Here is an 18495-nt window from a genome sequence, read left to right as displayed (position 1 = left end):
GCCAGTGGGTCACCAGAGCTGGCGGGGTGGGCTGCCCTCCCTGCGGCCTTGTTGCTTGAGGACTGGTGTTCCCGGCACGCTGACTCAGGGCTGGCCAGGCTGCGACACATGGAGAAGGGCCAGATGGCGCAGGGCAGTAAGTGCTTTAACTGTGTTCCCGTGTGGCTTGGTTTTTGTCAATTGAAGCTGATTTTCTTAGGACTTAGCTTCTCGTTTGGGTGGGAGAGACATTATGTCCATTTCAGACTGATTTCCAAGTGCAGCAGCTTTCAGCATTTCAGCTCTTCTCTATGACTTTGTGCCTGTGGGCAATGGGATCTCGGGAACCTGATCACGCCCAGTGTGCAAGCACCTACCTGCGGTTTGTGAGGCCCCACTCCCTCATTTTGTCCTCCTTCTTGCCTGGCCCCTCCGGTCCCCTCTCTTTCTCCGGTTTTCAGCCTCCCTTTCCTCACCGACCCTTATTTTCTGCCTTGTGCCTCTTTCACCTCCACCTTCCTCTGTCCACCACTTTTCTTATCTGTCTTTTGATCTTTTAACCGACCTCTCCTTCATCATGGAACCATGGATTTGGAGCTCGAAGGGACCTCAGAACATTTAGTGCAGCCCTTGCCCCAAATCTCTGCCGATGCATCATTATCGTGAGCTTAGGCATCTCCTGAACTGGGAACCGACCCCAGCCCAGGGGGGCTCGCGCTGTGTTTGCAGCGCTGTGGCTGTACACACAGCAGGGACCCACTGATGGAAGAAGATTTCCCCCCCTGCCTCTGAGGAGTTCGGAGTCTAGTGGAGCAGAACCTTCCACTGTTTGTTTGGCTCTAGTTCTACTCCACAGGGTCTATCGAGACAAGCAATACTCGGGATATTTATTGAACATTTCTGTGTACCAGCCTCTGGACTAGAGATTACAGATTGCGAAGTTGACATGAAAGCGTCCCAGGAGTTAAGATGCTTGAGTTTAGGAAATAGAAGAGATTTCTAATGACTTGGTATGTGAAGGGCTGTAATAAACGGGCTACAGGAGCCTTGAAGAAGGAGGGATTTGCTGTGCCTGGGAAGGCTTCACAGAGGAGGTGATGTCTGAGCTGACTTGGGAAGGAAGAGTTCACCGGGCATAACTCGGGGATATTGGGCTAACCCAGGCTGCTAGACTAAGATAAAATAGAGTTAACTGTGGATAGAGGGAATGAAGAAATGGGCTGGAATGATAGAGAGATCCCCAGGAGATGGAAAAAAAATCACGTGCAACATGACATGGGACCCCTCCCCATAGGGTGGGGCAGGGAGGTCTGGGAGCAGGAACCTGGAGGAGTAGAGGTGTAGGGGTCCAGGAGTTCCTGCTGTGGAAGGACACAGCCTTGCTGGGCTCCCGTTACCTCTTCTGTTGATAGAGGAAGTGACAGTACTGGGCTGCCTGTCCTGTGGTGGTGCGTAGGGAGGGTAAGGGGTAGAGTCTGAGTAGCTCAGTCCAGGTCTCAGTCCTAGAATACAGTGCATTTAGGGAGGTAAGTAGAGCTAGGAGTTGAGAGTGTGGCTTCAGAGGCAGGTAGACGTTATAAACCCAGGAGGCATGGAGGAGTGTGGGCTGGGAGCGCAGGGGTTTGAAAGTGAGAATGAGAAGCTTCCACGTGGAATTCAGTTTCCCTAGAATGATAAGTAGGGATTTTGATGGCATGTGTTTGGGGAGGGGAACTTATTTGTTGAAGGAGTTCTAAAGGCACGTGAGAATTTGCAGGGACGAGGAGACAGCTGTGAAGTGAAGTAAAAGCCAGAGAGGCAGTGTGGTCTGGTGGGAAGACCTGAATTCAAATCCAAGCTCAGCCTCCTCGTGGGTTCTTCAGCTTCTCCAAATCACTTGTAAAATGGAGATAAGAATCATGGAAAGCTGCTTGAGGGTCAAATAAGGTAATGTATAGTGTTCCTAGCTCAGTGTAGTTGCTAAGTAAATGTTTCTTTCCTTCCCCTTTTCCTTCCCACCCATCCCTACAGAACATTAGTTAGTGATTGACCAGGGTGGGACAGAAAAGACTGGATGAATTTCAGGGGATGTGAAGAAGACACCAGGGACAGGACCCACCAAACTAAGAGCTCCTAGAGGAGTTGTGTGTGACCATGACTGTGTCCTTGTACCTTCCATGCTGCGTGGCACCTATTAGGTGCTCAAGACATGTATGGATGGAACTGAACAGAAACAAATGTTTACAGTGTTTCATTTCCAGATGTGAAAGTTGTGGTGGAGAAGCACTAGGAGACAGGGCAGGATCTCTTCCCAACTCTTCCGCACACTGGCTGTGGCCTTGGGAGAATCCTCTCACCTCTCTGGAGCCCAGGTCCGAATCTGTAAAATTAGGGACACGACAGAGTGATCTCTTCCATATTCCAGCGCTGAGATTCTAGAGCCCTGTAAGGTTTTAGGTTGGTAAGACAGCACTGCAGCTAGTTTGCAAATAAAGCTCAGCGGGGAGCACTTCATTTGTCAAATAACAAACTGGTACAAGGCCTAGGGCTCTTCATTCACTGGGCTGGGGCTGCCTCAAGGTCCGTAACAGACAGTGAACCACATCCCAGCCTCAGAGGCTGTGTGCTCAAAAGTTTCTTCTCATGAGACCCTGAGGATGGAAGGCTCTGGAGGCATCCAGCTGCATAGACCTGACTCACATCTGCTAGACACTCAAAGGAAACAGTGGGTGACAAAAACAACGACTTTGACATTTAAGTCAGTCCTTAGTGCATGTGACTTTCCCACAAACCCACCATGACACATGTTTTTGCAAAGAAGCATTTCAAACATCAATAAGGGGTTCATAAAAGAGCCCACAAGACCCAGGCCTTTCCAGGCTTTTTTTCTTCCAGTTTTACTGAGTTATAATTGACACACAGCACTTTATATGTTTAAGGTGTACAGCATAATGATCTGACTTACACACCCCACGAAATGATTATCACAGTAAGTTTAGTGAGCATCTGTCATCTCATATAGATGCAAAATTAAAGAGATAGAAAAGCTCTTTTCCTTGCGATGAGAACTCTTAGGATTTACTCTCTTAACTTTCATATATAACATATAGCAGTGTTCATTATATTTATCATGTTGTACATCACATCCCTCATACTTATTTATAACTGGAAGTTTGTACCTTTTGACTGCGTTCATCCAATTCCACTCCCAACCTCCCCTGCCTCTGGTAACCAGAAATCTGATCTCTTTTTCTATGAGTTGGTTTGTTTTTAAAGTATAATTGACCCACAACATTATGAGAGTGCCTGTTATTCGATCGCCATGGTAAGTCTAGTTACAATATGTCACCATACAAAGATATTGCATAATTCTTGACTATATTCTCCACACCGTGCATTTCATACCCGTGACTCATTTATTTTGCAACTGAGTTTGTACTTCTTAATCTCCCTCACCTATTTCTTCCCCCGTGGCCCCCAACTGACTTCTTCTCTGGCGACCACCTGTTTTTTTCTCTGTATCTATGACTCTGTTTCTGTTTTGTTATGTTTGTTCATTTACTTTGTTTTTTAGATTTCACATGATAAGTAAAATCGGACAGCATTTGTCTTTCCCTGTCTGACTTATATCACTTATCACAATACCCTCCAGGTTCATCCATGTTGTCACAAATGGCAAGATTTCATTCTTTTTTATGGCTGAGTAATATTCCATTATATACATCTTCTTTATCCATTCATCTATTGCTGGGCACTTAGGTTGCTTCCATATCTTGGCTATTGTAAATAAAGCTGCAATGGACATAGGGGTGCATATATCTTTTCAAATTAGTCTTTTCCTTTTCTTCAGATAAATACCCAGGAGTGGAATTGCTGGATCATATGGTAGTTCTATTTCTAACTTTTTGAGGAGCCTCCATACTGTTTTCCATTGGAGCTGCACCAATTTACATTTCTGTCCACAGTGCATGGTGGGGGGTTCCTTTTCCTCCACATCCTTGCAAGAACTTGTTATTTGTTGTCTTTTTTTTTTACATATTTAATTATATCTGCTTTATTTTTCTTCTTTATTTTTTTATATTTTATTTATTTTTTTAACATCGTTATTGGAGTATAATTGCTTTACAATGGTATGTTAGTTTCTGCTTTATAACAAAGTGAATCAGTTATACATACACATATATCCCCATATCTCCTCCCTCTTGGGTCTCCCTCCCACCCTCCCTTTTCCACCCCTCTAGGTGGTCACAAAGCACCATCCCTGTGCTATGTGGCTGCTTCCCACTAGCTATCTATTTTACATTTGGTAGTGTATATATGTCCATGCTACTCTCTCACTTCGTCCCAACTTACCCTTCCCCCTCCCCATGTCCTCAAGTCCATTCTCTATGTCTGCATCTTTATTCCTGTCCTGCCCCTAGGTTCTTCAGAACCTTTTTTTTTTTTTTTCAGATTTCATATATATGTGTTAACATACAGTATTTGTTTTTCTCTTTCTGATTTACTTCACTCTGTATGACAGACTCTAGGTCCATCCACCTCACTACAAATAACTCAATTTCGTTCCTTTTTATGGCTGAGTAATATTCCAGTGTATATATGTGCCACATCTTCTTTATCCATTCATCTGTTGATGGACACTTCGGTTGCTTCCATGTCCTGACTATTGTAAACAGAGCTGCAATGAACATTGTGGTACATGACTCTTTTTGAATTATGGTTTTCTCAGGGTATATGCCCAGTAGTGGGATTGCTGGGTCATATGGTAGTTCTATTTTGTTTTTTAAGGAACCTCCATACTGTTCTCCATAGTGACTGTATCAATTTACATTCCCACCAACAGTGTAAGAGAGTTCCCTTTTCTCCACACCCTCTCCAGCATTTATTGTTTGTAGAGTTTTTGATGATGGCCATTCTGATTGGTGTGAGGTGATACCTCATTGTAGTTTTGATTTGCATTTCTCTAATGATTAATGATGTTGAGCATTCTTTCATGTGTTTGTTGGCAATCTGTATATCTTCTTTGGAGAAATGTCTATTTAGGTCTTCTGCCCATTTTGGATTGGGTTGTTTGTTTTTTTGATATTGAGCTGCATGAGCTGCTTGTAAATTTTGGAGATTAATCCTTTGTCAGTTGCTTCGTTTGCAAATATTTTCTCCCATTCTGAGAGTCGTCTTTTTGTCTTGTTCATGGTTTCCTTTGCTGTAAAAAGCTTTTAAGTTTCATTAGGTCCCATTTGTTTATTTTTGTTTTTATTTCCATTTCTTTAGGAGGTGGGTCAAAAAGGATCTTGCTGTGATTTATGTCATAGAGTGTTCTGCCTCTGTTTTCCTCTAAGAGTTTGATAGTGTCTGGCCTTACATTTAGGTCTTTAATCCATTTTGAGTTTATTTTTGTGTATGGTGTTAGGGAGTGTTCTAATTTCATTCTTTTACATGTAGCTGTCCAGTTTTCCCAGCACCACTTATTGAAGAGGCTGTCCTTTCTCCATTGTATATTCTTGCCTCCTTTATCAAAAATAAGGTGACCATATATGCGTGGGTTTATCTCTGGGCTTTCTATACTGTTCCATTGATCTGTATTTCTGCTTTTGTGCCAGTTCCATACTGTCTTGATTACTGTAGCTTTGTAGTATAGTCTGAAGTCTGGGAGCCTGATTCCTCCAGCTCTGTTTTTCTTTCTCAAGATTGCTTTGGATATCTGAGATCTTTTGTGTTCCCATACAAATTGTGCAATTTTTTGTTCTAGTTCTGTAAAAAAATGCCATTGGTAGTTTGATAGGGATTGCATTGAATCTGTAGATTGCTTTGGGTAGTATAGTCATTTTCACAATGTTGATTCTTCCAATCCAAGAACATGGTATATCTCTCCATTATTGTCTTTTTGATAATAGTCATTCTGACAAGTGTGAGATGATATCTCATTGTGGTTTTGATTTGCATTTCCCTGATGATTAGTGATGTTGAGCATATTTTCATGTGCCTGTCGGCCATCTGTATGTATTCTTTGGAAAAATGTCTGTTTAGATCTTCTGTCCATTTTCAGTTGGGTTGTTTGTGTTTTTGATGTTGAGTTGTATGAGTTTTTAAAAAAATATATTTTACATATTAACCCCTTATTGGATATATTGTTTGCAAATACCTTCTCCCCTTCACTCCCATTTAGTAGGTTGACTTTTTGTTTTGTCGATAGTTTCTTTCACTGTGCAAAAGCTTTTTAGTTTGGTGTAATCCTGTTTTTTTTTTTTTTTGCTTTTTTTCCCTTGCCTGAGGGGACACATCCAAAAATATATTACTAAGACTGATGCCAAAGAGCTTAGTGCTTTATGTTTTTTTCTAGATGTTTTATGGTTTCAGGTCTTATTTTTAAGTCTTTAATCCATTTAGAATTTATTTTTGTGCATGATGTGAGAGAGTAGTCCCATTTGATTCTTTTGCATGTAGCTGTACAGTTTTCCCAACATCATTCATTGAAGAGGCTGTCTTTTCTCTATCATATATTCTTGCCTCCTTTGTCATAGATTGATTACCCATAATAGTGTGGTTTCATTTCTAGGATCTCTATCTTGTTCCACTGAATTATGTGTCTATTTTTGTGCCAGTACATACTGTTTTGATTACTCTAACTTTGAGGTATAGTTTGAAATCAGGGAGCATGATACCTCCAGCTTTGTTCTTTCTTAAGATCATTTTGGCTGTTTAGGGTCTTTTGTGTTTCCATAAAAAGTTTAGAATTATTTGTTCTAGTTCTGTGAAAAATACCATTGATATTTTGGTAAGGATTGTATTGAATCTGTAGATTACATTGGGTAGTATGCTCTTTTTAACAATATTAATTCTTCCAATCTACGAACATGGGCTATCTTTCCATCTGTTTTTCTTGCCTTCAGTTTCTTTTATCAGTGTCTTATAGTTTTTTGAGTACAGTTCTTTTATCTCCTTAGTTAGATTTATTTTTATTTTTTTGATGTGGTTGTAAATGGGATTGTTTTCTTAATTTCTCTTTTTGATAGTTTGTTGTTAGTATATAGAAATGCAACAGATTTCTGTATATTAATTTTATCAAATTCAGTGATGAGTTCTAGTAGGTTTTTGGTGGTGTCTAGTATCATGTTATCTGCAAACAGTAGCAGTTTTACTTCTTCCTTTCCAATTTGGATTCCTTTTATTTCTTTTTCTTGTCTGATTGTTGTGCCTAGGACTTCCAGTAGTATGTTGAGTAAAGGTGGCGAGAGTGGGCATCCTTGTCTTGTTCCCAATCTTAAAGGAAATGCTTTCAGCTTTTCACTGTTGAGTGTGATTTTGGTCATGGGCTTGTCATACATGGCCTTTATTATGTTCAGGTAGGTTCCCTCTATACCTACTTTGTGAGAGTTTTTATCATAAATAGATGTTGAATTTTATCAAAAGCTTTATCTGCATCTATTGAGATGATCATATGATTTTTATTCTTTAATAAGTTAATGTGGTGTATCACATTGATTGGTTTGTGGCTATTGAACCATCCTTGCATCCCTGGGATTAATCCCACTTGATCATGGTGTATGATTCTTTTAATGTATTGTTGAATTTGTTTTGAGGTATTGTTGAATTTTGTTGAGGATTTTTGCATCTATGTTCATCAGTGATATTGGCCTGTAATTTTTTGTGTGTGTGATAGCTTTGTCTAGTTTTGGTATTAGGGTGATGCTGGCCTCATAGAATGAGTTAAAAAACATTCCTTCCTCTGCAACTTTTTGGAATAGTTTGAGAAGGATCGGCATTAACTCTTCTCTAAACGTTTGGTAAATTTAATCTGTGAAACCATCACATCCAGCTTTTTAAAAAATTCCTAATTCAGTTTTATTACTGGTAGTTGATCTGTTCATATTTTCTATTTCTTCCTGGTTCCATCTTGGGAGATTGCCCATTTTATTGGTGTCTAACTGTTTGTAGTAATCTCTTATGATCCTTTGTATTTCTGTGGTATTCGTTGTAACTTCTCCTTTTTTATTTCTGATTTTATTGATTTGGACCCTCTCTCTTTTTTTCTTGATGTCTGGCTAAAGGTTTATAAATTTTGTTTATATTTTCAAAAACCAGCTCTTAGTTTAATTAATCTTTCTATAGTTTTTTCAGTCTCTATTTCATTTATTTCTGCTCTGATCTTTATATTTCTTCAGACATTTCCATTCTTAATAGATATTGTCTCTATCCTGCCTACTTACTGCCCTATAGGCAGTGGGTTCCCAGCCCTATATACTTGGGAACACTGCTCACAGTGTAGTCTTTATTTTTTTTTTTAAGCAGATATTCATTTTTAATTATTATTTATTTATTTTATTTTATTTTTGGCTGTGTTGGGTCTTCGTTTCTGTGCGAGGGCTTTCTCCAGTTGCGGCAAGCGGGGGCCACTCTTCATTGCGGTGCATGGGCCTCTCACTATCCTGGCCTCTCTTGTTGCGGAGCACAGGCTCCAGACGCACAGGCTCAGTAATTGTGGCTCACGGGCCTAGTTGCTCCGCGGCATGTGGGATCTTCCCAGACCAGGGCTCGAACCTGTGTCCCCTGCATCAGCAGGCAGATTCTCAACCACTGCACCACCAGGGAAGCCCCACAGTGTAGTCTTGAGCATTCTTGTTTCATAATCCCTCTCACATTGTGTCCTTTTTGGATTAGAATTTTGGCTCAAACGCCAACAGTCTGTGTGACTTTAGGCAAGTCACTTAACCTATTTAAGTGTCAGTTTCTTCATCTATATTCATATAATCAATAGATATTTATTGACTGCCTCTAATACAAGGCACTATTCTAGGCTTGGAATTCATGTTTAGCCATTTCTCTTCGAGAAATTAAAACAATTAGTCACTGACAAAATTTAGGTAACCAAAGTATGACCTCTGACACTGTTCCCTGTTGTGCACAATGTATTATCGTGCTCGCATACAAGGACTGAGAATAAAAGATGGTCAATCTGCAAGGCCGTACCTAACTTACCATGTCAAGATCAGCCACCCGGGTTCTAACTGCAGGAGAACATGATGAACCTCCTGAGAGAAATAGTAATGCACTGAATGGTATTAAAACTTTTGAGCCAGGAGGGAGGACAGAGTATCTCCCTGGTTTCTTGGGACATACTTTGGGTGTGAAGAAGGTCATCTGGAGGCAGGAAAGACCAAAGGATGCTTGGGATCCAGTTGGATTATTAATGGTAGTAGATGACTTTATGAGTAAGTCTGTGTTTCCTTTCAAATGTCTTCTGACATGTCTCAGGGTTTAAAAGCCAACAATTGAAGAGAAATTGAGGAAGTAAATTGTAACTTGAGCGTTCTGTAAAATTACTTTATGAGGAGCCTGCAAAGAGTTTCAACATTTATTTATTGAGTGCATATTAGTTGTCAGGCACTGTGCTGGGCTGGGTATACAATCAAGTGCAGAGTATAGACAGGATTTTATATCTATACCTATGATATTGTGATAAGTACCAGAAGAGGGAAAAAAAACCCAGAGTATTATGAAGAAAATAGTAATTTTCTAATTTAGATGGAGTGACAAGTGAAGGCCTCTTTGAGGAAGTGATATTTAGTTTAGGATTGAAGCGTTCTAGCACCTGGTCAAATATAAGTGGGGCAAAGAACTTTCCAGGCAGCATCGCAGGCAAAGGTCCTGAGGTAGGAAAGAACTGGCCATATTTGATGAACTGAAAGGCCAGTGTGGCCTTAGTGTGGTGAGAGAAGAAGAAAGTAGAAAGAGCTAAGTTGGAGAGTTAGGAAGAGCCCAGATAATGCAAGGGCTTGGAAGTCATGATAAAGAGTTCAGATTTTATTCTAAAGACAATGGGCAGCCACTGAAGTGATACTTTTAAACAGCAAATTGACATGATCAGATTTACATTTGCATCAGTGACAATTGAAGAAGTGACTTGGCCCACCTCAGTGGAAGGTGAAGAAATACAATGTTGCCATGCTTCCACAATAAGTCAGCAGCAGGCCAATAGCACGTGCAGAGTATCATCAGGAGGTGGAGCACATAGCATCACTGAATGAGGTGGCAGAAGAATCTCAGTTCCCACCAAAGAGTGCTTTTCCTGACCTGGGACCCTCCTGCACTTATTAATTCAGCCAGTATATGTTCGTTGAGTTTTTACCCAGTGATGTTGAACAAGCTAGACACAGTGTACCACATGTAAGTTGTTAATACTCAGTACTATCCCTGTCTTTTTACCCTCTTTTCTGTTCCCAGGAGCATAAAGCCTAGAAATTACAATTCCTACACTCCATTGCAAGTGGGATCCCAATTAGAGTCCACCAATGAGAAACAATTGCATGAGATTTGGAAGGTGGTAAAGGAGAAGCCAGTAGATGTCACAGCAGCTACTGATGTGTGGTGTGGTGTGGGGACAACAGAGGTAGTGTGGGGTTTCCCTACAGCTTTCTGCTGTCCTCCTAAGAATCACCAACTTCAGTGTTGCTGGAAGCTGAAACTGTTGGTTGTAGCATAGGTTTTGCACTTCAAATTTTCCAAAAAGTGTCCTTCCCAACCTTTGCTTGTCCAGTCTTTAATTCCTGTATTAATCCTTTCCCCACTTTGTATACTTAGAGTGGCTTCTGTTTTCCTGACCAGACTCCAACTGATACACAAAGGACAGGGAAAGAATGAGAGTAGTCTTGACATCCAATAATACTGTTGCATGGGGTGGCAGCGCTGAAGGATAATTTTAGCCCCATTGCTACTGTCATCCACAGCTTCCTGATTTTCCCCCTTCAACTTGCTGTGGCCTGGAGAAACAAGAGTTCCCCTTGATAGCTTATCCCCCAACCCATTCTTTTATGCTAGAAAAGAACATCAAAGTTGCCTTTCTCTTGGAGACAAGAGATCAAATTGAAGCACAAAGAAAGTTGTGGTCATCTACCCAGTAAAGTGAATTAAAAAGCCTTCAACATCTTGCAAATTTTCCTGAGCCAATCAGATCTTGTGTGGTGGGAGTAGAAAAGGGCCATCTATAAAACGAACAGTTGGAAGAGCACACTCTTTGGAGATCCAACGGACTTGGATGTGCCTGAACCCTGGTTCAAACTCTTACCAGGGTTACTTTTCTCCTCTGAATCCAATTACTCATCTATGAAGATAATATACTCATTTTCATAGACTTATTATGTATATTAATAATGATGATGATAAATAATAATTGCAGCTAACAGGTATAGAGCATGTACTATATTCCAAACACTCTCCTAAAGTGCCTCACGAGAATTAGCTCATTTAATTAATCCCCATAGTAACGCTAGAGGCAATGGATGCAAAGAACATAGCAGGGCTGACAAGTTGACATATAAACATGAGTTTCTGACTCTGTCCCTTGAAACAACTCCAAGAAACAGGATGTGTCTTGATGGGCCTGAGAAATGGACATAAGCATGAGAAACTCGTGAGGGGAAAAGGGTGGTAGTTGGGTCTCGGTGTACATGTGGGTATATGTTTACAGCAGCACACGGGAGAAGAGGGTCAGATGCCATAGGAAGATAGGTTGGGCCAGAGGTTTATGGTTCTGTTTGTTTCTCTTTCCTATCTTGCTTGGTTGTCATTTTGAGGGAGATAAACAGCAGTGATTGCCCAGCAGCACTGGGGGGGGAAATATCAAGATAGTGCTGGAATCTGGCTGAGATGGGGAAGAGTCAACAGCAGGTATAGGCAGGTGACTCCAACTGAGGAAGAAATCTCTAGAAAAAGAGCAATGCCAGGCAGAAACTAGGGAAGTTTTACTTGGTAAGGTAGGTGACAAACAGGGGATGATTGATTGACCCCAGAGTATAATGCCAGAGGCTCTTCCTCCAAAGGAGTGACCACCTGCCAACTCCCTAAGCTCTCTAGGAAGGGCACAAGGTACTCCTGGATCCCTGGGCTTTAGCCACCTTCACTTCTCCCGACCTCCAACTCCCACGTACATGCTGCACGTTATCCTCTATGATAGCTGACGTTCCCAGGAGAGTGAGTACAGGCTCGCAAGGAAAAGTGATCAGACACACGAGGAACACACTGCTCTATAAGAAAGACAACATACTGAACAAAATACACCAGGCAGAGAAAATGAACAGACCAGAGAAAATAAGTTTCAAATAAGCAGGAGACATACCCTCAAAAAATATAAAGGTGAAATACTGATAACATTAGTCAAGAAAAACAATTCAAGGAAGAACTAATTGGAAATATTGGGTTTGAAAAATGTAATAGTTGAAATAAAAATCTTAATGGATATGTTAAGTTGTGGAAACGATACAGCTGAAGAATGTATTCCTGAGCTGGAAGATTTCTGAAAGCTGCAAAGCATCAAAAAAAGTAGAAAAGTATTTTGAAAGAAAAGCTTAGAGGTGAGGAGAGTAGAAATTGAAATGTCAACATCCTTGTAATAGGAGTTCCAGAAGAAAACAAAATAAATGTAGAGAAAAATATTTAAACAATTTCCCCAAATTAAAGAAAGGTAAAAGACCTTAGTCTGAAAAGGCTTGTAAAGTACCACATAGGCTATATTGGAAAAAGAAGTGATATATATTCATTTTAGTGAAATTAATAATGCAAAGAGAATATTCTGAAACTTTCTAGAGGGGAAAAAGAAAAATGCCTAAAAAGAATAGGAGGTGGTTTGACCACACACTTCTCACTAATCTGGATGTGAGAAAACAAAGAGTAATATTTGCAAAATTTTGAAAAAAAGAGAGATAAAGAACATTAGATTTGGAAATGTATAACCAACTAAATTGCCATTTAAATATTGGTACAAAGGAACCATAAGACTCCATCACAAGCCAGAATTAAAATTCTAGTCAGTACGAACATGATGAAGGTGATGGTGGGGAAGGGGACTATATTTTGCTCTCTCTCTTGTGAATTTACCCTGTACGGACTACATCAATGGACTTCCTCACCTTCTGGCTTTGGGTTGAATTTGCCTAGTGTGGAACCCCAGCAGGAGGGAAGGGGGAAGGTGGTAGGACAGGGTATTTATTCTCCAGGCTCATCTAGGGCTGGCTGCAATTCTTGACTGGAAGTCACAATTCCTGTTTAGGCTGTCTTCTCCACACAATTCTCTCCTTAGGTTCCAATAGCTTACCTTTCCCCTTGACTAGTGGCCATAACAACCCTGTTCCTTATAATATTGCTAGAATATTATACTATCCTTTTTGATTTCCCTACACTTTACCTCTATGTTTGTAAACAGTCCTTTTTATTAAGCCCTTCTCAAGCTATCCTAATTTGTGTTTCATCTGTGTGCTGATGAGATGCTGATGATACAATAGGAAACTTTGATTGACAAAAGTGATATATAAAAAACAAAAACCTTTGGAAAACATCATACTTACTGTGAGAAACTTTAGATGCAGTCTCTTTGTGATTAGGGACAAGACATAGATACCCACAATCACAGTTACTGTTTTACGTAGTTCTTCTTGAGGTTTGAGACAATACAAAAACAAAAGTAAAAAAATGAGGCATAAGGATTGGAAGGGAAGATTAAAACTTCTCATTTTGTCCACTGATAATGTATATCTTTATAGAAAAAAACCCAGAAATCAATAGACACACTATCAGAAATAAAAAGAGAGTTCCACAAGTTTGTAAGATTCAAGATTATTTGTTACAAAGTGAAGAACATTTATTTAAACCAGTTAGAGTTATCTGTATTAGTTATCTATTGCTGCATAACAAATGACCCCAAAATGTAATGGCTTAAAATAAAAAATATTTATCTTAAAATTTCTGTGGTCAGGAATTCAAGGTTGGTTTAGGTGGGTGTTATGGAACTGAATGTTTGTGTCCCTCCCAAATTCATAACTTAAAATTCTGTGTCCCAATGTGATGGTATTAGGAGGTGGGGCTTTTTGAAAATAACTAGGATTAGATGACGTCACGAAGGTGGGGCCCTCATGAATGGGATTATTACCCTTGTAAGAGCCAGGAGAGAGCTTGCTTCCTCTCTCTTTCCACCACGTGAGGATACAATGAGAAGTCAGCCATCTGCAGTGCAGAAGCTGCAGTCTTTTTATAACTTAATCTGGGAAGTGCTATCCCAACACTTCTGCTGTATTCTATTAGTTAGAAGTGAGTCAGTAGGTCCAACCCACACTCAAGAGGAGGAAATTATGAAAGGGCATGAATACCAGGTGGTGGGGGGTCATTGGGGTCATCTTAGAGGTTGCTTACCGCAGAATCTAAAAATGCCACAGAAAATTACAACATTTATAATCGCAACAAAATTACAAAGTATCAAGCAATTTATCTAAGAAAGAATGGATAAGACCATCCCGAAGAAAAATTTTAAAAGTCATAAAGAACACATGGAAAACTGTGGATAGGGCAAAAACATTGTAAAGAAAACACTTCCCCTAAATTAGTGCAATTAATGTTAATAGTCCAGTAGAACATTTTAAGACCATGATAGTTTTTCTTTTCCTAATACATATAGGAGAGATTAAATATACTCAAATAGTTACATCAATTTTGAAAAAGAAGATCAAAGAGGGAAAATTTTACCATTCTAGCTCTCAAGACATTTTAGAAAGCCATAATTGTGAAAACTGTGTGACCCTAGTACCAGAATAGAGAAATAAATCAATGAAACAGAGATAAGAACCCAGAAAAAGACCCGACTACATGTATAGACTTCATATATGATAAATATACCACTGTAATTCAGCTGGGAAAATATAGATTGTGTTGGGAAAACTGGTTCATACCTGGAGAAAAACAAAGATGAACTCTTTTATACCACAAACAAAGATGAACTCCAGAGAGGTGAAAGCCTATACATGAAATCTGTGATGGTGTGAGATATTTTCAATGTCTAAAAGTAACAATAGATTAATATCTAGAATATCAAGTACAAGGAAATCCTGTGAATAAACACAAAGAGATAAGAAACCCAATTGAAAAATGGGCATGGTGTACAAAACAGGATATATACACGAAAGGGAAGATATTTGTATAACAAAAATATGACAAGATGTTCAACCTCACAAGAAATCAGAAAAAATTTAATAGTATGATATGACTTTATATCCATAGCACTTGGTAAAAATTAGAAAAGTGGATAATACCAAGTAGAGGTGAGGACATAGGGTAAGATCATCATGGTGTCAAGGGATTCAACCACTTAGATACTGATGTCAGACATTGACTTGTACTTTTCCCTGCAACATCTCTCCCCCATCTCCACCCCCTCTACCTTCTTTTATCCTTAGTGAAAGAAGGTAAATTACATTAAGTCTACAGATGAATCATTTGTGGGAAGATACACTGTATTTACAACAACAAGAACAGCAACATTTTTTGAGTGCTTACTTTGATGTTGAGGACTATTTTAAGTGTAACAAATGTTTTGACTCGTTTAATTTTCATAAATTTCACAATAGTACCTATGAAATAGGTACTATCGTGATCATGCCCATTTTTATAGATGAGAAAACTGTGGCATAGAGGAGGGAAAGTGACCTGTCCAGTTCACATAGCTAATAAATGGAAGAACTGGGATTTGAACCCAGGCAGTTTAACTCCCTAACCATCATGTGACACTTTCTTTCTATCTTCCCCATCCAGGATATGGTGTATTTTTTCCATTTATTTGAATATTTGTCATTTTCAGGAAAATTTTTATAGTTTAAAAAATATGATTCTATTCAATTGTTATTAAGAGTTATTTCAGGATACTTTAAGGGTTGTGTTTTTGGTTGTACATATGGTGGAATTCTTAAAATTATATTTTCTGATTATTAATTATAAACATCATTTTTCATGACTATGAAGAAAGCCGTATGTGAGTTCTAAAGCACGTTACCTCTGCCCATCTGTAAAAGAGAGTGAGAACATTGTGCCGTCATTCTGATTTCATCTGTCTCCCTGTTTCATGCATGGAGACTGGGATGTGGGCAGAAGTGCCTGGAGAGGGGGCAGTGCCAGCTGTTGGAGTCTGATTTCAACAGACTGCCTTGTGTGTCACACTAAGGCATTTGGGCCACTCCCAGAATCAAACTTTCTGACAGAAGGTTTTAGGCAAGGAAGTGAGAACTGAATTTGTTTTTAAAAACATCATTCTTGCAGCATTATGCAGGGTGACTTGGGCTTGGGAAAGGCTGGTGGCCGGGAAACAAGTTAGAGTATCACTGCAATATTTCAGGTGAGATAATAAAAGCCTAACCTCAGGCAATGACAGTAGGGAGGCAGCGTGCTCATGTGACAAGCATGGCTCAGGTAAAATCGACAGTCCTGGGTGACTAGTTCAATGCTGGAGGAGGGGAAGAGAGTGGAGTGGAATTTGTCACCAGAAAGAGTGACCTCAGGTGAAACAGGTTGTATTGTGAACGGGGGTGGGCAGAATGGAGCAGGGAAATAAGTTTGGTGTCGGTTTGGTTCAGGTGGAGAGCCAGAATGATAGCCATAGAAATGCCAAAACATGATATAACAACTAATGAAACTTCAAAGGCAGAACCCTTTGATAAAATGGAAAATAGGGATTTATGAGAGGTTTATATGATTTATGTGGAGCTGAGCACTTGGAAATTACTGTAAATGGTATTTGAAGCCAGAGAAAATGTGAAATAAGTTTAGGTAGAGTCCCATCTTTAGTTAAAAAAAAAAAAAAAATTAGGATAACCAGTTAAATTTGAACTTCAGATAAAAAACGAGTAATTTTTACTATAGTCCATGCAATGTTTAAGACATACTTATCCTAAAAACTAGTTATTATCTGAGATCCAAATTTAACTGGGCGCCATCTGACAACCATAACAGATATGGCAAACAGACAGGCCTACAGGGACCAGGAAAGCCATTTCACACGGTGAGATGCGTGAGAAATACAGTGGAGGCTGTGCGGGCTGGGCAGCCTGGAACACCTGTGTCCCATCCCCAAGAGCAGCTGCTGCCCAGCTCCAGCTGGTGGGGTGTGCAGAGAGGGTCCCCAGACGGTTCAATATTCTAGTGGTTCAAAACATAATATAAAAATAATATAGGGCTTCCCTGGTGGCGCAGTGGTTGAGAATCTACCTGCCAATGTTAGGGACACGGGTTCGAGCCCTGGTCTGGGAGGATCCCGCACGCCGCGGAGCAACTGGGCCCGTGAGCCACAACTACTGAGCCTGCGCGTCTGGAGCCTGTGCTCCGCAACAAGAGAGGCCACGATAGTGAGAGGCCCGCGCACTGCGATGAAGAGTGGCCCCCGCTCGCCGCAACTGGAGAAAGTCCTCGCGCAGAAATGACGACCCAACACAGCCAAAAAAAAAAAAAAAAAAAAAGATAATATAAATTAAAAAATATATGGAATATCCCAATTTTTAAAGGGGTCAATCAGTAGAAAGAAAGAACACTGTGAGGCACAAGCAAAGCAGGTCTGTGGGCTCCGTAAGGCATATGGGCGACGTGTTTGTAACCTCTGATCTGATCTCTACAGAGTGGGTGGAGCAGGTTTGTAAGCTGTAAATTATGTTGCTTTGCTATGTCAGGGTGAATAGTATTTGGGTGTGGGGAAGGGATGGCGGCAGGGGGACGATTCCCTCCTGCCAAAGGTGAGACATAGAAGCGGCTTCTCTGGCCATGACTCCGAGCTCTCGCCCCTCAGTGCCTGAATGTGCCCCACTGGCCACTCTCCCCATGGCTGGGCAATGGCCGAAGTCCACAGGGCTGCGCTGCGGCTACCTGCTCTCGCGGGGCCTGAGGTGAGGAACCCGCCCTACCAGCCTTTCAGGCAGCAAGGCAGCAGCAATTGGGGTTTTGAAAGCTTTCATCAGAAGATTGTGGGCGGAAACTTCCCCGGGTTTGCTCTGAGCTTCTTGAGGCTTCTCAGCTTCAGATGCAAAGCGAGTGGGTGTCTCTTTGAGAAGCAGAAAGAGGGAAAGAAAGAACGAAAGAGAGGTGTTTCCCTGGGTTCTGGAAACTCTATAAAGAGAGAGCCGGCTCCTTTCTCTCGAGCACTCAGAAGAAACAGGAGTCCCGTCCTTGACACCCGGGACTCCCCAGGATTGAGAAGGAGGAAAGCCCTTGGCTGGGGGCTGGCCCGAGGCACTGGCTGCCATGCAGCAGCCCCTGAATTACCCGTACCCCCAGATTTTCTGGGTGGACAGCAGTGCCAGCTCTCCCTGGGCCTCTCCAGGGTCAGTCTTCCCCTGTCCGTCCTCTGTGCCAGGAAGGCCCGGGCAAAGGAGGCCACCGCCACTACCACCACCTCTGAAGAAGAGGAGGGACCACAACACAGGCCTGTGTCTCCTTGTGATGTTTTTCATGGTTCTGGTGGCCCTGGTTGGATTGGGGATGGGACTATTTCAGCTCTTCCATCTGCAGAAGGAACTGGCCGAACTCAGAGAGGTAAGCTGCCCCGTGAATTGCTGTGCCCTGTAGGCACAGGTGTGAGACAGCCCCGCTGTAGTGGAGGGAGGAAGGTGACAGGGAACCCTATGGACCGCAGTCTTGCTTGCAAAGTACTTGGCAATCCTTTTCTCCTGTCTCAGGAATGAATCGCTCTAGCCATCGTGTTCTATATGCAGAGAAATGGGGGCTCAAGTGAGTGAAAGG

General features: G+C 41.1%; 1 protein-coding gene across 1 annotated transcript in view; it reads left to right on the top strand.

Moving 5' to 3' along the window:
* Nucleotides 1-4224: 4224 nt before the first annotated feature.
* The window catches only part of FASLG (Fas ligand), a 33220-nt gene continuing 18949 nt past the window's right edge, over nucleotides 4225-18495 (top strand). Inside the window, exon 1 of the mRNA XM_082438899.1 lies at nucleotides 4225-18288. Coding sequence (XP_082295025.1) covers nucleotides 17998-18288 — 291 coding nt within the window. The 5' untranslated portion in view covers nucleotides 4225-17997. The remainder of the gene's footprint in view (nucleotides 18289-18495) is intronic.

Source organism: Balaenoptera physalus (genome assembly GCF_965194825.1).
Source record: "Balaenoptera physalus genome assembly, chromosome: 1".
NCBI classification, from domain to species: Eukaryota; Metazoa; Chordata; class Mammalia; order Artiodactyla; family Balaenopteridae; genus Balaenoptera; species Balaenoptera physalus.
This window is presented reverse-complemented; position numbering and strand designations above follow the sequence as displayed.